This window comes from Uloborus diversus, chromosome 1, assembly GCF_026930045.1.
Source record: "Uloborus diversus isolate 005 chromosome 1, Udiv.v.3.1, whole genome shotgun sequence".
NCBI classification, from domain to species: domain Eukaryota; kingdom Metazoa; phylum Arthropoda; class Arachnida; order Araneae; family Uloboridae; genus Uloborus; species Uloborus diversus.
The window spans coordinates 144,105,488-144,130,117 of NC_072731.1; the positions used below are offsets into that span (position 1 = coordinate 144,105,488).

The 24,630-nt window shown below is 35.9% G+C and overlaps 1 protein-coding gene across 1 annotated transcript in view; it reads left to right on the plus strand.

Moving 5' to 3' along the window:
* The window catches only part of LOC129232647 (probable cytochrome P450 301a1, mitochondrial), a 145,324-nt gene that overhangs the window by 111,372 nt on the left and 9,322 nt on the right, over positions 1–24,630 (plus strand). The window contains exons 3-10 of the mRNA XM_054866782.1: positions 212–358; positions 5,496–5,586; positions 7,613–7,803; positions 10,682–10,892; positions 11,976–12,147; positions 13,074–13,240; positions 17,373–17,451; positions 23,016–23,225. Of these exons, the coding sequence (XP_054722757.1) occupies positions 212–358; positions 5,496–5,586; positions 7,613–7,803; positions 10,682–10,892; positions 11,976–12,147; positions 13,074–13,240; positions 17,373–17,451; positions 23,016–23,225 (1,268 nt within the window). The remainder of the gene's footprint in view (positions 1–211; positions 359–5,495; positions 5,587–7,612; positions 7,804–10,681; positions 10,893–11,975; positions 12,148–13,073; positions 13,241–17,372; positions 17,452–23,015; positions 23,226–24,630) is intronic.

Below are 24,630 nucleotides of genomic sequence, written 5' to 3' on the forward strand. Positions count from 1 at the left end.
TTATCAAATTATTATAACGTTGAACCGTAGCATGGGCGAGCAAATAGGCGAGAAATTCACCATCCATTATTGTAAATATACAGGCGAATCAAATGACCTTTTAATTTTCTAATATGGGCAAAGCCGTGTTAATAAAACCTTTTACTTCATCATAACCTCGTTCCCCGGCATGGTCTAGCTTTTTTTAACAAATTCTTTTTCTTTTTTTTAGGTGAATATTCGAAAAGCAAATGGCACGAGGCACAACGAATGAAATTCCAGCAGTACGGGCCAATCGTCAGAGAGCAAATGGTTCCCGGGGTCAACTTCGTTCACCTCTATGATCCAAAGGACATGGAAGTAGTTAGCCGGAACGAAGGTGTGTATACAGAAAACATTGCTACATTCAAACTTCTGAGTTTCAAATGAAGACAATTCTATAATATCTTTTTATTTATTTTATTTTCTAGTTAAAAACTTTCTTTCAATTTAGAAGATTAATGATTTCATGATTAATGAATTCAAAAGTGGATAGATAAATTCTGGTGTCCAGTCTTTTTAATTTAAAAATCAGTGTAAAGGGAGGGAACCGAAATGGTGTATTTAGAAAACTACAAATGAGAAAAACAACACTAAAGTTCATGGAATACACAGCCAGCTCAGTCATTTCCTGCCGAGAACTGCAGTTTCGTGCTTATTAGCACTCAACAGCCCGGCATAGGAAGGAAAGTGACTGAGCTGGAGATGGAAAACCACTTAAGGAAGCCAAGAGTGCCAAACAAACTGGTAGCTAATGCAGGATTAGTATTCCATGTATTTCTGCTTTAGCCCTGGCTAATGGGCGGTAATTTACTGAATAACACTAAAGTTCTTACATAGTATTTTCAATTAATTGATACATTTTTATTGATGTTCAATATATTAGGACTGATTTGCACAAAACTAAGTTAGTATCAAATATTAGCAACACGTGCGAAAAAATACCTCAAAAGTATCAATTTTTGTTACATCCCTGCAAATTGTGCTTTCGCTTGTCATGTCTCAGCTTTTCAAATTCAGTACCTTAAATCAAAATGAAAAACAATTTTTATAATTACTTTCAAAAATGCCCTTGAAAAGTGTCATGAAGGAACACAACAATTATGAGCTTTAAGCAATGTTCAAAAATATATATTAAGATCATGAATTTCTTAGAGACAAATAGACTGGTTTACAGTATGGTTTCAGGAAAGGTAAATCCTGTGCTAAATTTATTGCATTTCTACGACAAGGTTACCTCAGCTTTAGATAACAAAAAATATGTGGATGTTGTTTGTATTGATTTTCAAAAAACTTTTGACAAAATTACCGCAAAGTTGCTCTTTTCAGCAAATTAGCTGACATAGGAATAGGAGGAAAAACTTGACTTGGGGTTAGAAATTGGCTCACTGGTAAGAAGCAAAGAGTAGTTGTGAGAGGAAATGATTCTAAATGGAGTCATGTTTAAAGCGGGGCTCCTCAGGGATCAGTTTTAGGGCCTCTTTCGTTTATTATCTTTAAGAAGGACATCAATGATAATATTTCTGAAAGCATGAATTGTTTTGCTGATGATGTAAAAGTTACGGGGATTGTCGAATATGAAGAACAAGTAAAACAGCTTCAAGAGGATTTAGATCATATTACTAATTGGCCGGATGGATGGAGTATGGCAGTTAATGTAGGGAAATGTCAAGTGCTACAGTTAGGTCATGGAAATAAGCGTACGAGTTATCGTTTACAGGGTTCAGTCATTAGTCAGGCAGAAAATGTTATGGATCTGGGTATCTTAATAAATCAGGACTTCAAGTTTAGTGAACAGTGCAGCATTGCAAGTAACAAAGCCAACAGAATGCTTGAGTTTATCAATAGATATATTTCAAACAAATCTAAGAAGGTTCTCCTGCCTTTATATAGGAGTTTAGTATGACCTCGTTTGGAGTATGCTGTTCAGTTTTGGTCGCCTTATCTGAAGAAAGATATTTGTGTAATGGAAAGGGTTCAAAGAAGGGTAACTAGACTAGTAAGGGGACTTTCAGATTTAGATTATGATACCATACTTAATAGGCTTAATATGTATAGCCTGGAGCAAAGTAGAGTCAGAGGGGACATGAGTCAGTTATTTAAATTTATCAAAATGAAAGATGTTAATGGATTAAATTTTTGCACGGAAAGCAGGACGAGGGGTCATTGTTTTAAGCTATTTAAATCTCAGGTTAACTTGGAAATCAGGAAAAACTACTACTTTAGTAGGGTCGTGGGCACTTGGAACAGCTTACCGGGAGAGGCGGTAATGAGTAAGGGGGTGGATAGCTTTAAGAGGGACATTGATCTTTGTTGAGGACTAATTAATTGATTAGGAACAGCCTAGCTGGGCCCAAGGTCTGTTGCTGGTCGTCATATTTGTATTTGCATATATCATTTACAAAAGTATCAGGAAAATGTTTTTTATTTGAAAAATTACTTTTCACAAAAATAAGTTAGAAATAGTAGGGTATAGTAGAGGAAATAGTACTTTTGTTTTAAAAAAAGCTCAAATTTACTGCCAAGAATTAAGTATATTGTTTCAATATAAAATAGAATGCTACATCTTTAAATACTGTAATTTTCAAAATAAATTTTCAATTTGTTCATTTTGAAAAATCTCAGTCATTTTAACTATTTCACTTTGTCTACATTCCCCGGAATTCCCCCCCCCCCACACCGAATTAACACTTATTTGAACCATTTTATTTGTTCCTAGTGGTACCCGCACGGCTTTGCCCGTAGTAGAAAATGAAAAGGTCATTTGGTTCGCCAGTATATTTACAAATAATGGATGATGAATTTCTCGCCAATTTGCTATGTTTAATGACTCGCCTATGTTACGGTTCCACGTTATGGTAATTTCGTAATTTTTCTCTTCCACGTTATGATAATTTGCTGGGTAAAATGTTCTTAAAATTGGAATATAAAGAGAACAAAATCAAATTTTCGAAAAATCGCTTCAAGGTGCACACCCCCATGCTACAAACTAATTTTGTGTCAAATTTCATGAAAACCGGCCGAGCGGTTTAGGTGCGGTGCGCATTACAGAGATCCAGACATCCAGACAGAGATCCCGATATCCATACAGAGACTTTGAGCTTTATTATTAGTAAAGATTTAGAAACAAGACTAACTGGGCGTAGGGCTGCATAGTAGGAGTCGTGGAGTCGGGTTAATTTTTCAGTAAAGGAATCTGAGTCGGAGGCTTTAAAATTCCAGGTTTCGGAGTCGGTCATTTTCCCTCCGAGTCTGCCAGAGCTGTGAAATCAGAGTTGGAGTCTTGGAGCCCGAGTCGGACAGATTTTCGAGTAAAGGAGTCGGAATCTTTAAAGTTTTAAAACCGGAGTCGGAGTAGGACCTTTTACCTCAAGCTAAGTAGTCCTGCTTGAGCAGAATAATCTATAAATTCTGTGATTCTGAAAATTTAAGATTTTTTTTTAACGAATTTTAAATTTAGCCACCGCAAGTGGCTAAAAGATGGTGTTTAACCTTCTTGATTTTGTAACTTCTTGATGTTGAAATTGTTATAAGTCTTTCCTTATGACTACTAAACAGGAATTGCGTGTTACTTTTCATATCTAAAAGCGTTTTATTTTCCTTACCTTGCACTTAAACAGAAAAATACTCGCAGATACATTAATGATTCCTAGCCAGTGTTCTTATATCCTATTTGCGTGTTTCCCTCTCAAGAATGTGTAGGTACTTTACTGCTAAGCCTTGAAAGTTTCCTCAATCTTTTTCAACACTTCCGTGATGAGCACTCCTAAAAAGATTTTACTAAACATTGGTTTAGTTGTGAATTTACTTTAAGTTCAATCGCCCTTCATGAAAAATTTTTAACTGAAGTGTTTAACGTTCGAACAGTATACCAAAGAAATTTTAATATTTTAAACTGAAGAAATCGGCATACGTTGCAATTTGTTTACAATTAAGAGACGAAAAAATATAGGATTAAATGGAGAACTGGAAATAGATTGATTATAGTTTATATATTTACTGATTATATAATCAAGGGAAACCTGAAAAAAATCAGCAAAAGAACCATACATTTATAAATGTAAGATACTCAGATATTGTTTAAGCTCCAACTCCTTCCCCCAATAACTTATTTGTGCGAAAGTTTTACTAAACAATGAAGAAAAAAAGTTAAATTTCGAAAAAATGACTACAGAGTGCGCATTCAAAAGTATGTTTGTGCCAAATTTTGGGAGCACTGATGTCTATTATCGTAATGCGTAATTCGTCGACAGACATTTATCGAGTTTAATCACTCGTTCAGATAGTTGTGTTCTAATGTTAAAAGTTCAGAATTCTTACTTTAGACCATCTTTTCGCAAACCACGTTCCATGTTCGGCTTAAATTTAAAGAAAGCTTACCAGGGAACCATTCGACTTCAGTAATCATGGGAAAAGTTGAAAATGGTCGCATTCGAAAAAGCATATTTAGACATTTTTTTGACCCGCACACTGTGTGCCCTCGTCCCCTCGTTTTTGAGGTCTTGGGTCTTAAAGTCGGCCGAAATCACTTGAAAAGTCTCCAAATTTAAAGACTTGGCAAGCAATTGAAAACACCACGTGATTTCATCGTCTGCATCTTGCAAGGCATCTCATTTCCATTTTGGGTCATCTGCAAGGCGTGTGAAAGATGTTTTGCATTAACCCTTTACTTCAGGGCCGTAACCAGAAAATAATTTCATGGATGGTTTAAAAACACTCATGTGGAGCTTTGAGCTATTTGTGCTAACGTTCAAGTCATTGGGTTATCTAAGTGTTTTATGCAATTAATATACATATAAAAAATATTTGAGTTTTAAAACAGTATTTTATGGAAATTTTAAATATTTTTTATTTCCAACGGCTGACAGCAAGATAAAGTTACAAAGTACAAAATAGAAAAAACAAACACAATATACAGAACAATAAAGTGAAATATTTAGCGGCCGATACGCTCTCTTGCTTCCCAATAACTAGATTGTTGCTGCAAATGCTGGCATGTAGCCCTGTTTGTTGTTGGGCTCGATGCCCATTCGTCTGCCGTTGCAGTGCTGCAGAATGCAAGAGTATAGCTGTGCTATCCGTTGGGACTCCCGGTCATCAATTAACTGTCGTGTATGGTGAAAGGATGTGACCCTGAATGTATAGTGACTAAAATGAATTCTGTACGAGAAAGTCATGTGAGGATCCCCGTAGCGTGACGGTTACAATATGTCGCTGTAAAGTGATCAACAAATTACTGCACTTTGCCTTCAATTTCTTCTGTGTAAGTCAATTTAAAAAGTTCCAATAATCTCTATTAACATCAAAAACAACCGTTCTCAGGTAGTGGTAGTTGTTCATATTTAATATTAACTGCAACGAGTGTCTTACTCGGTAATTTATTCACTCTTTCTTTCAACTGAATTAAATACATTTTTTTAATTAAATATTCTGCGTTTCTGTTGTTGTCTCATTTCTTATTTGGCAATTTTCCGCAGGGAAATTTCCGAAAAGAGAGTTTTTTGTGGGAATGAAGACACTGAGAGAACGAAATCCGGAAATGTATTCTACAGTTGGAGTAGCAGCCGGGTAAGTCAGTTGTTGCACTCATGCTGGCAGGAATTTGGCAAAAATAGACTTTTTTTTTTTAATTTATATATTTTGCATGTTTAAAGTTAAATACAAAGAAAGAAAAAGCGTCTCGTTTTAAATACCAAGTTTGGGCATTAATTTTGTAAACGCACCAAGAATTACACGTAGATTGTTATGGAAATTCTCAAAATTCTTTATTCGCGGAATTAATTTTAAAATTTCAGATAGAGTAAGTTCTACATACTAGTACATATATTTATAGCTTCAATAGTATTGTTGCTTACGCGAATCCAAGATGCGCTACCAAGCTAATAACCCGGGTTCGATTTGATCGGGCGCTAGTTGGGAATGTCAATTACTTTTATGACGTGTCAGCGAATTAAGTACCAAGTTATCTTAGAAAGGTAACTGAGAAGCTTAACCTGAACTGTATTTGCTATTTCGTTCAATACAGTTGTTATTTGGTACCACAGTCCCGAAAGTTACAGAGACGGAGGTAGACTCTCCCTAATGCACTCCTTAGTGCAAACAGTAAACCCAAGCTAAAATCCGCAAAAAGAGAAAAGAAGAAAGAAAGTTCATAAACTTCACGTAGGCACCATAAACCCTAAAATTATTACTAAGACACTACTATAAGCTTGGTAATAAAACCTTCAATAAATGCCCCCCCCCCCACACACACACACACAGTAACAAGATTCCGTCAATGGCAGTCAATTATTTTCTGTTTCGACGTAAGTATCAAACATTAAAAAAAAAAATTTTTTTTGATTTTTTTTTCTCTGAGCACTTTTGACTTTTATTACATGTTTAATATTGCATATAGCATGATTTCACGCAGTACACTGTTGAAAATGCAGGAAAGTTTTAAGGTAAATATTACTGTAAAATAGAGTCCGTCTAGAAGTTCCCCACGTGTTTCTAGGAACAATGAGAAGGCAGGTTCGAACACCACTAATTATACAGTATACTCCCGATTATCCGTGTGCGGATTATCCGTGCATCATTTCGGAATCACTTTTTTAAAGCTTCTTTTAGGAGCTAAAATCAAGATAATACGAAGCGTACCCTACTATCCGTGCACAGAGGTCAAATCGGACACGTGTCCTACCCATATATTATTCATTATTGGATGCAGTGCATGGTATAGCAGCTGCATGGTCAAAGGTAAAACCAGTTACCCTTGCACGATCTTGGCGAAAAATCTTGCCACAAGAGTCATTGGATGAAGAATCATCTTCGATTGCCGAAGATAATATCGATAACATCATTGAGGAAGTTATGGAAATCGAAAGTTTCGAATCAGTTGACGCTGAAAATGTCGAAGAGTGGTTTAAAAGCGACGAATGTGAATCAGGATTTCAATGTCTAACTGACGAAAATATCGTTGAACTTGTTACTGAATCAAACGCAAGTGATGATACCGAAAACGAAGATGAAGGACATGAAGAAAATACAATTTCACATTCTACTGCTCGACAATCTGTGGAACATTTATTGTGTTACATGAGTGAAAGAGGTTACGATTACAGAGAAATAATTGCAGTAAGAAAAATTAGCACGGACATACGCAACAATTTAAACAAACAAAGAAAACAAAAATGTATCACCCATTTTTTAAGCAATAAATTTCGAAGAAAAGTTCCTGGTCTGTGTTAGTATATATATATATATATATATATATATATATATATATATATATATATATATATATATATATATATATATATATATATATATATATATATATATATATATATTATTCCGTTTTTTCTATTTTCCTCTGAAACAGTTAGCCTGCATATTCCTTAAATGATTTTTCGGGTTATCCGTGTTTTTCGATTATCCGTACTACGCCGCCCGGTAACTAACTTCTATTTTACTGTAAAATTTTACAGTAAAATAGAATTTTACGATGAAAATTACTGGTAACGAGCATGACAGTATTTTTACGGGAAAACTTCAGAGATTTTTTTTTTCCCGCAGCATACTAGAGTTTGTAAAAACTACAGTTCTTTTTCAGCAATGGTGAAGAATGGTACCGCATCCGTAGCAAATCCCAAAAAGCCATGATGCGTCCACAGATTATGAAAACCTTTCTGCCACAGATGAATCTCATTGCTGATGATTTGATCCGGCGGATCCGACTCTTGCGGCAGCCCGATCATCAGGTGCCACTTTTTCTCAATGAACTCTTCAAGTGGGCACTAGAATGTACGTTTTTCTTATTTTAAGTGTCTATCTTTTTTCTTCTTTCGTATTTTGAAAATATTTTCCAGCATTGATTGCGCTTGAAAATGATTTCATTTTCATGCATTAGAAGTCAAAAAACCACAATAGGACAGAAAAATACAATGAAACTTGCATACTCTTGTTTAAAATCCTAAGGTGGTTACGTTAAATAAGGCCACGTAGACCAATAAAACCATTCCCATTTTTTTGATGTAGTACAGAAAAATTTAGTTAGATCGTGACTTCATAGTCATCTGTACAACTATCAATAAAACATTATCAAGAAGCAGTTTTTAATTACCGGGCAACATTGTAGAAAAAGTTATTGTGGAAGAGTAGCGATGTCAAAACTACTTGATCTTATTTTACAGTAAACATTGTTTGTTCGTGGTTTCCCTGTAGTTCACTAGTGTAAACAGGTTTTTTTTTTATTGTTACGCCTAGGTTCTAGTTTACTTTAAATGTGATGGTGAAATATATACACTCTATAACAAAAACAAATCGACGCACCGAGAAGGATTGATCCGATTGAGACGAAAATTGGCGGATATGAAGACAATGCACAGAATAGTAAATGATTAAATTCTCAGAACACTTGAAAAATTTATGTCAGAGTTACAGTAACAAGTTCAATAAGGTATTGACCCGCCTCTTGCCTGGATACAAGCTGAAGCACGGCGTGGCAAACACTGATAAAGCTCCTAGAGGGTGTCCTGCGGTATTTCCGACCAAATTCACTCCAATTGTTGGACGAGGTTATTAACATTACTTGCCAGATGCAATCACCATCCCATCATATCCCAGACATGCTCGATGGGAGAGAGATCTGGCAGGCCACGGAAGAGTTTGACAAGCTTGCAGATAGTTCATAGCAACACGTGCCGTATGTTATCTGGCACTGTCCTGCTGAAAACCAGCCCAGGGTACTGCAAAAGGAGCGGCAGCAAAACAGGTCTTAGGATGTCATCGACGTACCATTGTGCAGTAAGTGTACCTCTAATTGCGACCAAAGGAGTCCAGTTATCAAAAGAAATGGCACCCTACACCATAACGCCTTGTTGAGGGCCAGTGTGGCGTGCAAAAGTGAAACCAGGGTCCCCCCTCTGTCCTGGGTGTCTCCAAACACGTCTTCGATGATCGTCATGACACAGTTGGAAGCGGGATTCGTCGCTAAAGACTATACGTCCCCAGTCGGCACCATTCCAACCTGATCGAGCGATGCACCACTGTAATCTGTCTCGGTAGTGTGTAGGCGTCAGTAGCAGGTGGCGTAACGGTCGACGAGAGAATAAATTTCGTTGTCCCAACCGTCTGTAAATGGTCATGATGGACACTGGTGTTTCGTTTGAACGTCTGATGGTTCATAGAGATGAAGAAAGCGCTGTGACAGCTGATCGGACAATCACTCTGTCATCACGATCTGTTGTGACCCTAGGTCGACCGCTACCATCCTGACGCTGAACTCTGCCATTTTTCACCCATCCTTGCCACCATCTTCGAATCGCCCGCCGCATCGCTTCGACTCAAATGACGAGCGATTCTCCGATTTGACCAACCGGCCTCTTTCAGTCCAAAGATACGACCTCTTTTAAACTCTAACAGTTGCTCGTAATGAGCATGAACCATGCGGCGAGGCATTTTTATGGTGTTAAAAGGTAATCTGAATCGCAATCAAACCGAAAGTGATAACAACTGTTGAAGAACTGCTCTTCAAATACATCTGCTGGATGCGCAGTTTCGATGCGTTGGAGATTAAACTATTCATTCATTGGACATGAAATTTAATCATTTGCATATCTGGTCAAAACACTCATGCATACAAAATTTCAAAGCAATCGAGTGATTGCTTCTTGGTGTGTCGATTTTTTTTGTTATAGAGTGTATTTTAGCATTTTAAGACCCTTAACTACTAAATCTTATATAATTTCACCAAAATGGTATAAAATTGCTCTGTATTACTTTGAAATATTGTTATAATGATGAAAACAAGAGCGTATTAAAACAGAAAAATCAATTTTTTTCTATCAGAGAAGTATTAATGAAAGAATCGTGACATTTTGTACCTTTGAATTCGAAATTTGTGAGCTTTATGTATTTTTTTGCACAGACCTTTCTGACTGCAATATTGCCCTCATAACAAAATCAAAGGGATTTTATTTGAAATATATGTTTTATATGTGTGTGTTTTTCGTTTTTTAGGTTTTACTTATGTTCTGAAGAAGTAACTTAAAATCTAGTTAATGATGTAGTAAAGTTATTTTCATCTCTTCGGGTTGGAAACGCCCCCCTAATGGTATAAATGCTTCAGCAATATTTTACTGAGTAATGATCTATAAATCTCCTTTTCTAGCTCTAAAATGAAAAGTAAACATAAACACAAATTGTTAATAAACATTATTGGTAATACTTAAAGTTGTAGTCAGAACCTAAAACTAAACGCTTTAAAATGAGGGGCAAATTTTGAAAATTGATATAGGATTAAGGAAGATTTTTCGTGGTGACAGAAATACAGGCTAGAGAAATAATATATGAGATTATGTATATAATACATGTGTGAGGGGTGCCCCATCACTTCCAATGCCTATGGGCCCCGAAATCCTTGATCGGCCCTGATTACAATAAAAGCAATTAACTTGATATGTTGATAGGTGTGACGTTTAAAATAATGACTGACGAATAAACTCAAAGTGATGGACATAAGTATTTTGGAAGGAAAAAGAGGTTAAGTAAAAAAAACTAAGAAACTATGCTTTTTGTTTCATTTTGTTTGTACTATTTAATGTACGCATTCATGCATTCATTATATTTCAATTATTTCGGTATTTATTTCTTCTATGTATAAATGCGGTTTTTTCTCCAGCGGTTACCTATATCTTGTTCGAACAGCGTTTGGGTTGTCTGGAGGACAACTTAAGCCCTGATTCCGTGGCGCAACAATATATACAAGCAGTCAATAGCTTCTTCCAACTATCTGCTAAAGTTGAACTTTCCTCACTACCAGTTTGGAGGGTATGGCCTGCCCTTTCACCCTCATTCAGGAAACTTGCCAATGTGCACGATTTCTTTTTCGAGTAAGTCCCTTTTTAAATATAGAAAAAAAAAAAAAAAAAACAGAATTTAATATGGTTAACATCCGCCTTAAATCAACAGACATGTCTCGAAATCAATTTGAAGTTTTTGAAACAATTTTATTTCTGTTTACCGAAACGTATACATTGAGTGCACAAGGTTTTAACTCTTGTTTCACCATACCTTTTTGAATGCACGTGTCGAAAAAAACAAAGGAATTTCGTTATGATTGAATATTTATTGAATATTATTTTCTCACTATTTGTTTTATGAAATTAAACGCCTTAGTATTTTCTTAATTTCTTTATAAAACTTTCGTAATAGACTTTTTTTTTAGTAAGAGAAAATAATCTAAAAGGTCCACTCTTTCCTATTCTAACTCTTTATTAATTTGCTAGCAACGTAAGCAATCATTTTCTAGGATAGTTTTACCGTTGAGCCCGCTTACATTGACTAAAAAGCTGAGTCGTTGCAGATGTTTTCAAGTCGCAACAAGAAAATTCGCCAGTCTAGGTGGGCGGAGTGGATCATTGCAGATAGAATTTTTGCCCTACTGCTAACCAAGTGGGAAACTAATTATTTCAAAGATCGTATTCCTTAACTGCAGGTTGCAATCTTATCGGGTCTAATTCAGGAAAAAAATATACGTATCTATTGATAAAGAAAAGGATTCGAATGGTAGCTATATTTTTTTTGAAAAAGATGTGCAATGAATGCATTAAGTTGATATTTTATTTCTCAAATACTGGGTGAGTTGACCATTAGTTCAACTACAGGTTGGGGAATCCATCAGGTGAAAACGGTACAAACAGGCATTTGGACAATTGTGCCCTGTTAAAAGTCTAAATTCAGCTACAGCAACAGCTCGAGGAGAATTCCGGATACAGTGGGATGTCTCGCACAGTTTTCTACAGGGTTTGTAAATCAATACAAACCTGAATAGAAAGACATAGTTTTTCCGTAATATTGGGCATGAAATGCATGAACTTGAGATAACATATTTTAATTTTAACATAAAAAATGAATCATGCAAGAATTTAAACTAATAAATAGCACGTCAGCTAAATGAACTTTCTTTCTTGTAGGAACGCTCTTAAATATGTTCAGACGAAACTGCAGGATCTAAAGAATAAAGACGATGGAAATGACAATGAGGACGAAATCAGTCAAGCACTCATGAGTATGCTTTTGCAACACTGCTCACCGAAAGATGCTTGTGTTATGGCTGTTGACGCTATGGCGGCAGGTATAGACACGGTAAGCATTTAATATTGAGCACTAAGTCTTGAAACTGCTTCAAATTCTTTTCCCCTTTTTTTTGAAACAGAAAAACTAAAAATTTCCCGCTTAAAAAGATCGTGTTGAAGCATCAATACCATTGATGTTTTAACTTCTAACATCGATATTTTGCTACCGATGTAAATATTATCTGACCAGGCTAAAATTTTAAACTTTTCATAGTGGTATGAGAACAAAATGGTTTCGCCCCCGGCTGTTGGGCCCTTTAAATGTCGTGTTTTTCGCACCGCCCCACAGTGAGACGAAAACGCCAAAAAGTGCTTTAAAATGTTTTTTTTTTTCGTCCCCTATATTCATCCAATTGAGGATTAATAAATTTGCACATGCTTACCTCTTAGGCAAAAAGAACTGGAATTTTAGAGCCCTTCGTCCACTACAGTCCACTACAAAGCTAAAGGGCGCCTATGAACGGTGAAGAACCATGAGTGCGGGAATTTAAAAAAATGCTTTTAAACAGTATATTTTTTGTTCCTTATTTAAGGCGGGTATATTTAATTTTTATCTTGCCGAACGATAGTGATAGGACGAAAACAAAATGACTAATTGAATATTCAAACCGAAAATCGGTTTTGATCAGCATCGAAAACTAGAGAATTCATGGTTGTGTTTTCAAAACACTTTACAAAAAAATGTAGTCGTATGTATACTCTTTGAAATTAACATTAATTAGCCATCAATGATCTGTATGAAGACCCTGAAAGGGGATTAGTTGCGTAAACCTGCGATCTTTGGAGCCTGAGCTCAAACATACTGAAAAAAACTCGCTAAATTACATGCCTGTGTAAACAAACAAACCAGAGAGCTTTAAAAAACATTTTTTAGTGCTTTTTTGGTGTTTTCTCCCCACTGTGTTTAAATTTAGTGCACTTTTTTACTTTTCCCAGACTTCATTGACATTGGCGTATGTATTGCGAAACTTAGCCGCCAATCCGGAAGTCCAGAAACGACTCCAGGGCGAAGTGGACCGAGTTTTGCCGGATGGACAACCACTGACGGTTCAAGCAATGGATCAAATGCCCTATCTCAGGGCATGCATCAAAGAGAGCATGAGGTAAAAAAAAAGGGGGGGGGGTCCACATCATACAACGGAAAACTAATCGGCATAATGAAAAACTCAAATAACATTTAAATTTGTACCAAAAACTTTGTGACTATTGACTATGCCTGATTGTTTTTGGTCATCTTTTCTGTTGTTACAATATTTTGTTTTTTCATGTACCGTTTCGGAAACAGTGAGAGTTATTTGAAAAATAGGTAAAGTTAATACGTACTTCAGTAGTTTTCAAGCATCATTTTCTTAGACAGGGTTCCTAACTTTTCTTGTAGCAGAACTCTTTACAAAAGCAATGAGCTCTGAAATTCCTTATGTATTATTTCTGTAGCCTGTTTTTTGTCACTACGCGAGAAATTCCTCATTTCTTGATAAATTTCTTTGATTTACCCCTCATTTTAAAGCTTATCGTACGGACCAATGACGAAAAATAGACCTACGTTCTAAAAATTGTTTTCTTTTTCCGTCAAAACAAAACTGTTTTAAAGCACCAGACTGAGGTTTTCGGTTAAATTTACAAGTTCACATTGCGGTGTGGCCGACAGAGCTGAATAGCTCGATCAGCAGAGCGTTGGACTGGTAACCAGAAGAAGGAGTGTTCGGGTCCAGCCCGAACGATCTGCCGGAAACGAAAAATGAGACAAATGTCACGCATTACATAAACACTTAAAATATGATAAGTAACACAAGTGAGACAATAAAGTAAATGAGACTGGAAGATGGCAAAATCGTAACTAGGACGGAAATTTTCGTTTCAATGTTTTTTTTTTCATCTGCAGAACTCTAATTTAATTTTCCAATTTTTCCAACTACTTTCGGCGTAAAAAATCTCGCACTTGGCCTGTTTTTTAAAAAAGAAAGTTTAAAAGGACCGGACTGATTTGATCGGGTAATTTAATCCTTGCTTTCTGACCGACTGAGCTGAGTAGCTCAATCGGTATACCGTTCGGCTGATGACCCTCTACCAGCGTTTCGGCCTTGCTCAGACAATCCGCCAGTATCAAAAAACCAGACCAATATATCTGAACCTCAGAGCCAGAGTGACGTAAGTTCAAAAATTGCGATTTTCTGTTTATTAGTGTATTGTCTGTGGAAGCCTATTCCGCTTCGAGCCATGTGAACGAAATTCTTTACAAAAGATTCTTTTCAATTTTTTACCAGGGCTAAAAGAGCGCGCGTCCCATCCTTTACCTGCGCCAGAAAAATGTTTTTCCTCTCTACTGTAAAATTATCAGAATGTAACTTACTTTTCTATGACTCTGAGTAAAGATAATACGAATTGCATGTACACTTAACATACAATAAATAACTCACGTTAGAGAATAGCATTAATGAGACAGGAACGCTCCTTGCTCTTGCAAAATCTTGATGCAAGCTGTAGTTCTTACGCAGATTTTTTTTTTTTTTTTTTTTTTTTTTTCTGCAAAGTTATAATACAATTTTCCCATTTTTTTCCCGCCTCTTTTTTTTTTAATAATAAAGTTTAAAAGCACCAGACTGAGTTTTTCGGTTAAAATAAGTGTTTTTTTTTCGTAGAACGTTCGGCTATAAAGTAGCTCAACTACAGTTAGGGCCCCAACCCGGGATGTCTGCCATTATAGCTAATTCAGATTAATATCACGCATTACATGTAGATGTAACATACAATAGATAACACACGCAAGGCAATAAAATAAATGCGACGGGAACGCTCTTTGGTGTTTTAACTCCTTTATGAAGGCTACAGTCATTATTCAGACAAGATGACTCGCAATCAAGGTTTTTTTTTTTTTTTTTTTAAAAGCTTCAACTCCGTTCAGAAAACTAAGCGTAATGCAAACATTAAAAAGAAAATAGATTTAAAAACTCAGACCTCAAGGGAATCCTTTTTGTGCAGAAACCCTTTTCTTTGTTGCTGAAATGTAGATTTTTCTAATAGCAGTGTTCGACCTTTTGTATAAATAAAAGATTTATACCCCAAATTGAAATTATGTGTTTCATCCAGTAAATCTTTAACTATTTATTAGAATACGATTTAATTTTTATAATAATTAACTTAATTAAAATTATTATCAACTTCATAAGTAAGATGTCATTTTCTTCCCTCTGCTTTCGGGGAAAATTAAACAAACAATTGTCTACGTTTGAAAAATTACACTTAAAAAACGGACTCAGTTCATCTGATTTTGATTTTGTTTTTTAACTGCTCGATTAAGAGAAAAGCATGTGCTGGCATACGTGCAAGCCGTTCCGGTTAAGTAGCCTACTATGGGAAATTATATAAATTTTCAAAAATAAAATCACTTCTTTTCAATCGTATTTATTATTTCTCTAGCCTGCTATTTTCTGTCGCTACGCGAGATCTTCCTTTTTCCTAAACCAATTTCCATGTTTTACGAATAATTTTTAAGCGCTTCATGCTGACATGCTGACTAATGACAAAACGTAGACCCATAGTCGTTTTTTTCCCCCTGCTGTATTTTTATTGCTTATTAAGGAATAGCATTCAAAAACGAAGAGTTTTGCTCAGTTGGTTAAGGTGTCGTGCTGATAATCAGAATTGCGTCAGTTCGAATCCGTGCCAATAAATATCGTTTAATTCTTTTTGTTGCTGTTGTTGTTATTTTGTTTTGTTTTCGTCAGAGGCTCACATAGGCACGAATATATTTGTCACAATCCGTTTTTTCACATGCACAATTACTGCTTTTTCACGAATGAAAACTTTTAATGATATTTCTGTTTGCATTGACGATACGTACAACCAAAATGTGAGCAATGGTCACACTATCACTACCAACATTGTATTTACAGGGATTTTGTTACTGATGCCTTCAAATGACATACCTTTTTTTGTGCCAACATCCGTTTACTTTTTTTTTTTTATTCTTCATAATGTCCTTTCTTTGAAATTTTTAAAGAGTGGAATGCCACATAAAACGATTTAAAGCACAGTGCGGAGTTTCGCACGGGTCCCCTAGTGTATAACAATGTTTATTGTTATTATTATTATTATTATTACTACTAGAAAATCGCCCGTCACACAAGGTATGACGGATGAAAATTGCTTCTACATTTGAACGAAGCAATCGCCTGTTTGGTGACATTTTTACCCTAACTCCAGCGGATTAACCCTAAACTCCAGTAAAAAAAAATGTTCACTGTATACCACTTTTTCGTTTTTTCATCCTCCTAAAATGACAGTTTTACCAGTAAAACAGTTAAGATACCGGATAAAGCATTTCCCCGCATGTGTCAAACATTGCTAAAATATTTTATCAAATTATAAATAACTTACTGAATATTTGGTGCTTCAACAATGAAATAATGTAATCACGCATGCTATGGAGCACGTTTCATTGTTGGTGACGTCAGAGCGTTACTCGATCAGTGATTTTAGCTATTATATGTATGAGGAGCATTATCATCACCATCGTCCTTTTCATTTTTTCACATCATTTTTTTTAATCAAATCCCGCAAGATCTTTGAGTTTTGTTTCCAGCATGTGTAACGAATATAACTTCTATCAAATTGCATGCCTATCATCCCCGTTTGCAATTTTCTAAATTGATTGCTTCAAATCCTCGCCTCTGAGTCCTAGCAGGGCTTTCGGAGACCACTATAGACTTTTCAAGTTGTGTGAGTCCTGTACTCTTCTTCTTTTTCTTAATTTTAACATTTTAACTCGTTTCAAAATTTATTATTTATTTATCGGTTCCTTTTACGACCAGAGTTTAGAACTGGATATTTCATCACCCCTTTTAAAAACCCATACTGCATTATATTTATGTGCTATAGTGGTATAGCCAATCCCTAATCGTCTGATCCCCTAACTAGAAGCTGTGCTCTGGGCCTACATTTATGAAAATAGATTACGGATCTCAACTTTTCCCCACTAATAATTACTGGCTCAGGGGCGCAGCCAAAGGAAGTCGGTTCATACTTCTACCCTTGGTTTGAAGCCTTTTGTCAATCCTTTTATGTTAATATATGTGTATATAAGTGCATGATAGGATTATTATGCAACTCTCCCCTCCCACTCCCCTCTCTGTAATGAAAATGTTCTAATAGTTGTGCCACTGAATTATCTCCTTTGAGAGATAAAACTCTGGAAAAGACTTCTGAAATGAACTAAATGTGATGTTTTTATTGCAGAATATGCCCTACAGTTCAAGGCACATCCCGAACCCTTGACAAGGACATAGTGCTATCTGGCTATAGAATACCTGCTGAAGTGCGTGACATTATTTTCTTAATTTTTCCTTTTGCAGTTCTACTTTTTGAACGGGTATTCTATAAGTGTGTAAAAGGTCTGGAAATTATATATGCTACACGCCTGCGGCGGGTTAGTGTACACCGGTGTACTTCGGGGCTTTCGTCTCTACTTGCTGCCTGGAGCAGTTTAAGTTAGTAAAAGAATTTGAATTTACTCTTTCGGCAAGTTAATAACATTTGTTTTAACGGAAAAGATGAAAAAGACATCGCATCAAAAAACGGACCTTAGTTAATTCACTTTTTCTCAAAACAGGCAATATTTGCAGGCTGGTAGCTTCCACATCGCTTTGAACTGGTGGAAGCCGCTTAAGATTGAAGTTTTACTTAATATATCCGCTAATTAAGATCGTACAAAGATGAAACCTGGCTTTTCATGATCATCGTAAGTTTCGAATCATTTGATATCTGCTTCAAACCTCAAACCTCTACCGTTTTCAAGGCGTTAGAATCACATACAAACATATATTTACATATAGACAGATACGGTCGGATTTTAATATAGTAGGGGAAACCTCCTATAGAGAATTACCATCAAATGGGGAAAATTTTAGGACTTAAATTATTTTTTACCTTTTTCTCCCCTTCTTCCAAATCCCGAAACTCTTTAAACAGTTCAATAACAAGATGTGAAAACATGCCAGTTGGTTAAACCAGTAGTGACTTTCCGACCTAATGTATAGTATTTTTTTTTTTTTTTTTTTTTTTTTTTTTTTTTTATAGCGATGATACCAAAAAGAAATCTTGTTTTTCTGCAGAATTTCAGTTGAGGCACAGTAATGAAGAAAAAGATAATGTCTTTGAAATCGTATCAAAAATTGACAATTTTAACGTTGATTCTACGGGAATCTAGCTCAATATTAGGGTGGAGTGAAAAAAATTAAAATCTGATAAACGTTAAGTACTAGTGCAGAAACGTTGCCTTTTGTAGAGATATTTAGTTATGCAAAACGATTTCGACAAAAAAAAACTATCTTGAGGGTTTGTCCGCGCCTTGAAGTTGATCATTATTGCCAAAAAACTGGAAAAAGTTACAAAAATTTCATCAAAAAAAAAAAAACATAAATATTATTTAATATCATTTAAGACTAAACTTTTTGTGTAGATTACACATAGCATGTGATCATTTTAACAATGAACTATATTTTAAAGTTCCACACATGCTTTGAATTTGACTAATATAGCCACAAAACTGACCAAAATCGTAAGGCCTTTGAGAAAAAGTATCAGAAGTTATTATTAGTAAAAATGCGCTCTCGCATTAATTAGTTCTTACATAGATATCGAAAAAATAATAATAAAGACATTTCTTTCATAAAGAGAAAAAGTTTTTTTTCCACTTAGCGCATAACAAAATGGAAAATTTACGGGTGATGACGAACGTAAGCTTGGAAGAGCATAATATCGGTTCAAAATGTAAAATTTACGTGTGATAAAGAAGGTAGGTTAAGTATAAAAAATTGAAAATAAATATGTAGCTTGCAACATCCCACATAAGTCGCACCTTGAAGGAAAAGAAGTTGCTAAATAATTTTAATGATTTTTGAGCTCTCAAACTGTAACCACATTTCACACAATAAAGCATAGTTTGGCTGGCGAGTCGGACTTATTATCTTGACTCCTATCAATTTTGGGCCTTAGTGATACATTGTGGGGTAATATTTCTGGATTCCAATCTGACTCTTAAGAAATCCATCTCTCTTGGTTAGACCACAAACTGTGACTGACGCTCCTTTGTCTAATTTTACGCATCGTGTCATTGTTTTAGTATAAAGTGAGGTTTTTGTGAATCATACAATTCAGTAGGTACGCCATCAAGTACCATTTCTTTAAAGTTGTATCTGTAATTCTTACTTTAGCTGGAGGATCCGAGTTTTCCCACCACCACCTATCAATGAGTTCATGGCAGTCTCTCAGCATCGAAATTAAAATCTGGAATTATAAATTTTTGTTGTCAAATCGAATTCTTCAATTTTGTCATTGTACTCCGACGGAAACCATGTTCTCAGATGACGTTTCGATCATCAACAATATTGTAGTTCTGTACACTGGTTACTTTGAGAATTTAAAAAATATAAAACTGGAGAATGCAGATGATCGTCATTAGAGAACTTGGTTTGCATCGGATTACAAAGACAAATTCGAAGAATTCGGCTGGACATTGAAAATTTACAATTTCAGCTTTCAGCTTCGAAGCTGAGAGACTACCATGAGCTCATCGATAAGCAGAAGTGGGAAAACTTGGCTCCACCCTTCCAAAATGGGAATTTCAGATAAAACTTTGAAAGAAATGGAGCTTGATGACGTACCTACTGAATTTTAGGTTTTCAAAACCTTGCATGTGATACTAAAGCAGTGAGACGATAGTCCAATTAGAATCAGAGCCGTCCGAAGAGCTGACGGCGCCAGGGGCGAAAGTTTTCTGGCGCCCCCCCCCCTTACACACAGGAAAATTAACTTAGTTATAACATCAGTGCATCATACGCGTGAACGCGTCATAATTGCATTTATTAAATCTTAATAAATAAAAAAACAGAAGGCTATAGATAATGCGTATTAAAACACTGTTTTTAATATTTATTATACATTGATATTCCAGGACCTTTTCGAAAAAGAAAATGTTAAAAATCCAAATATGTATCTTGTAAAATGTTACCCTACAACATAAAAAACAAACAATTTAAACTGAATTAGTTACACTTAACATTAGGATTGTATTGCCTAAGTTCGGAACTTCGAAAAGTTACTTTACATCCGGAGTGTCGTGATATCCGGGTGTCGCGATAACGAGGTTTGACTGTATATTAGGATGGGTCATCATCGTACGGTAAAAATAAAAAAGGTTCCGATTTTCATCAGGCAGGGCAAGAAAAAGGTGTCAAATGACGTTTTAAGGTTATTTATTCGATTAAGAGTTCATTTTTTGCCTCCGGATTGAGTATAAAAAACCCATATTTAAGGAAAAAAGTCGATTTTCATTAAAAAAAACTGAAAAAGAAAATTACAAATATATATAATAACTTAAGATTGTCCAAGTATTAATAATTTATTTATAAAAACGTTTATGATAATCGTTAATTTTCAAAATTAAAAATATTCATCTTAAAATAGTTTGAAAGTCCTTACTATTTAGTTTTGGCATAAGTTTCCGGGATTCCAGTTGGTTCTTTTTTAAAGCTTCTCTTTTTGCACAATGTAGTTGAAACTTACGTCAATGTTAACTGCCCTTCCACAGGGGTGCCTATCCCCATAGGGTGATGACAGTCCCCCCCCCCCGCCACATGCTGGGAAGTACCCCCCAGAACAAGAGACACTCCCCCCCCCCCTTCTGAAGAAAAACCTGTAAAATGTACCCTCTTAAAAATTTTAATGCCGCAGTCTGCGCCATGAACCTCCCTGGTGGGCACCCCTGCTTTTCAACAACCTATGTGTATGGCATGGCAGGCATAGTAAACAGTTCTTTTTTGCCTGAAACAAACATTGAATATCTTCTTCAGAGATTGAATTCAGTATTGGATCAGACACATTTTTCCAGTCATTGAGATCAATGTAAGATTCTGCATCAAACTTAACAATAAGAATGTGCAAAATTTCTCTTTTGGGAGTCTATTTTGCTGAACACTACGAGATTCTAAAATCCAACAGGCTGCCAATTCACGGATGTGCTATTCCAAGTCTGTCAGCATTGTAATAAAGTAAGTTTTAGGACATACGAAAACTGTTTCTTTGGATTGCGGGATCTATTTTTGCACTTCAACTCAGTGGATAAATATCTAGTTGCAGTGATTTTGAACAACTGCCGAGCCAATCTGCACATAAAGGGTAACTTTTGATAGTAAACCAGAATGGAGCATAAACGTTGACGACTTATCTTGCAAGATTATTAAACTTTCAGAAGGAGATTCCACTGAAACACATAAAACGTAGAATTCGATTATCACGAGTTAGCCATAGAAAATGAGACATTTTTTAGGCTTTGGCTCTTGCCAGGGCAGATTTTCGCGCTATTTTGTGCTTCCGACGAGGCATGTTTTTCTCAATAATATCTGAAGTGTGGGGTAAAGTACTGTTGAAGCAATAGGTAATCCAGCCCTGTCGGATACTTCGTATCTATCACATGTCCGTGAAAGCAAATTTAAGTCCGCTGTATTGCTTGCAGTAGTAAAATTATCGATATAAGCATTTAAAGTTTGAAGCTTGCAAAAGTCCCTTGAATTCATCCTCACTGTCCGTATCCGATAGAAGAGATGCGATGAAGTAATGATACTAAAACTATCTTCACTTTCTTCTTGAGGCTGAAGCTGCAATTTCTCTTTTTTCCGTACCCGGACAAATATAGTCGTAAATATATTTGCATTTGCAAGATGAAGCGTCAAATAGCAATTTACTAGCTTGGTAAAATGTTTCTGATTATTTTCTTAGTTATTTTCGGATAGGATTTCAAAAGATTGCTGCTGCATTTCAAGAGATGGATTTTTAGCATCTCTTACTCATTTACGTTGCACAGTAGGCAGGAAGTGTTTGACCTAATCCACACATTTCAGTCAATTCTAACAGCTAAAATGGCAATGTGAATTTAAACCAGGTGCAAATTGAAAGTTTCATCACTTGTTTCTGTTAACGAAGTAACATTTATTATTATTGCCATCGTACATGGAACGTATCCTGTTTCGGTAAGGAAATCCAAACTTCAAATTCAATCCGGAGGCAAAAAGACTTACCAGGATGGAATAAAATTTCACACACACTGTTAAAAATTCAGGAAGATTTTCTGGTAATTGTTACTGTAAAATTGCATCGCTAACACTTCGCTGACTTTTACGGTAATTTATACCGGAGAAATAAGCGATCCCAGCGCCAACTGGTTGCTGTGGCCTACCGAGGAAACCGTAAAATTTTACAGTAACATTTGATTTTTACGGTAATAGTTACTGGCAACATGGGTGCCAGTAACAATTACCGTAAATTTTCCGGAAAATTTTTAACAGTGCATGTTAGTTTGAGACCATTCGGCACCTTTTTAATCCCCTGCCCGTTAACGTTTAAAAAAAAAAATTTTTTTTTTTGACCCAACCTACTGTATATAGAGGGGGGGGGGAGGAAATTATAAATGTCGGCGAAACGGAGTGCAAACCAAACAAACTGGACAGTAGGAAAGAAAGAGAGCTGAACTAAAAATAATAACATTGTTCAGAATGTGTTTCTAAAAAGATGAAAGTGCTGAAGAAATATTAATCTCACAAACACAATCTCAATGCCGTAACATAAGTTTTGAAATATTTGAAAATTGATAAATGCATGTTGGCTATGTTACTACAAATGATTGGTTTAACTGCTACTCAACTGCCAGCTGCTCACTCAACAAATTAACTGCTCCCATTAAAAATTAACTCTACTGCACACGAATCAATCTCGAAAGCCTTACATTTCAATTTCATAATCATATCCGTTATTTATACGAACTGTAAAGGTGATTTATAGTTTTGGGGCACGCGTGGATTGACAGAGTACTGTGTTTGTTTTCAGACTCAGATTACACTGAATTACTATGTATCCAGCGTGCAAGAACGTTACTTTCCAGATGCTGATAAGTATATTCCAGAAAGATGGCTGAGATCAGCGTCCGGAGCCCCCACAACAGCTGATTCTTTTGCCTTCCAGCCATTTGGGTTTGGACCACGGATGTGCATCGGTAGGAGAATAGCTGACCTCGAGATGCTCACATTACTCACCAAGGTAGTATGAATAACAAAACATACTCACACACACACACACACAACTGTTTATAGCTCTGATAGAAAGATAATTGACCTTGAACCAGCTCATTTATGCTTTGGTTCAAAAAACCGAGGAATTCTATGATTGGCACTGCGCAATAATCATTATCGACAACGCAAACCGACATTACTAATCCCAATTTTAACAAATGGAATCGTTTAAGCCTCAGCCGATTGGAAGTCATATTTTCAGAGCCGGACTACAGTTCGATAAGTAACCAGCGTGTAACTACTCGTGTAATTATCATTGGAGCTCAGAGGAAGTATTCGGGTGTAACAGCGGTGCCCAACCTGCGGCCTGCGAAGCTGATCCATGTAGTAGGAGAGCCCAGAGTGTTTTTGGGGATTTACTCGAGTGCGTCAGATAAACATAAAGGAGATACCTTACATCCTGTGGAGTACTTACACCAAACGTTGGCCTTTTTTGCTGGTGGATGAGTCTAGGACAGCCTATCAGATTAGTAAAAAAGAAATGATCATTGGATTTAATGAAGGGGGCGCGTCAGATTAAGATAAGGGGGTTAATTACAAGCTAAAGAGTGTACATTTAGAAAATTTGACGATTTGATTGTAACACAAGGGTGTGGGAGGATTACAAACTTGTAAAAAAAAAAAAACGCCGTGTAGATTTTCTCGAACACGATTGTTTTTTTTTTTTTTGTTAAAGGAAATAATGCAAGAATCACAAAAACATATAATCTGCCGATTTCGACATGACTAACTCTCACAAATCGGCTACAAAGATTGGTAAAAGGGGAGTCCAATGTGTTTTTGAAGATTTACTCGAGCGCGTCAGATAAACATAGGGGAGATACCTTACATCTTATCGAGTATTTACACCAAATGTTGGCCTTTTTTGTTGGTAGATGCGTCTAGGACAGCCTGTCAGATTAGTAAAAAAATTGATCCTTGGATTTATTGAAGCGCGTCAGATTAAGATAAGATGGGTTAATTACAAGCAAAAGAATGTACGTTTAAAAAATCTGACGATTTGAGCCTAACGCAAAGGTGTTAGAGGGTTGCAAAGTTGCAAAAAAAAAAAAAAATTAAATTTTCCCTCCAAGCTGTCAGATTAAGAATAAACCTCAACATAATCGTCAGATTTTAGGCTACCAATGTCTGGACCATCAAACTGAACCTTCTGTATAAAAATCTGACGCGCTCGAGTAAATCCGTAGGACGATTTTTTTTTTTTTTTTTTTTTGCATTTTCAAAAATTCGTTACGAGCTTGCGTCATTTCCAAAATGTCAGTCTTTTAAACGGTGACATTTTTAAAGGTCACTTAACCTCCCCTCTGAATATCTGACACACTCGAATTTTTTTTTTTTTTTTTTTCCAATTTCTATCCTTCCAACAGCCACAC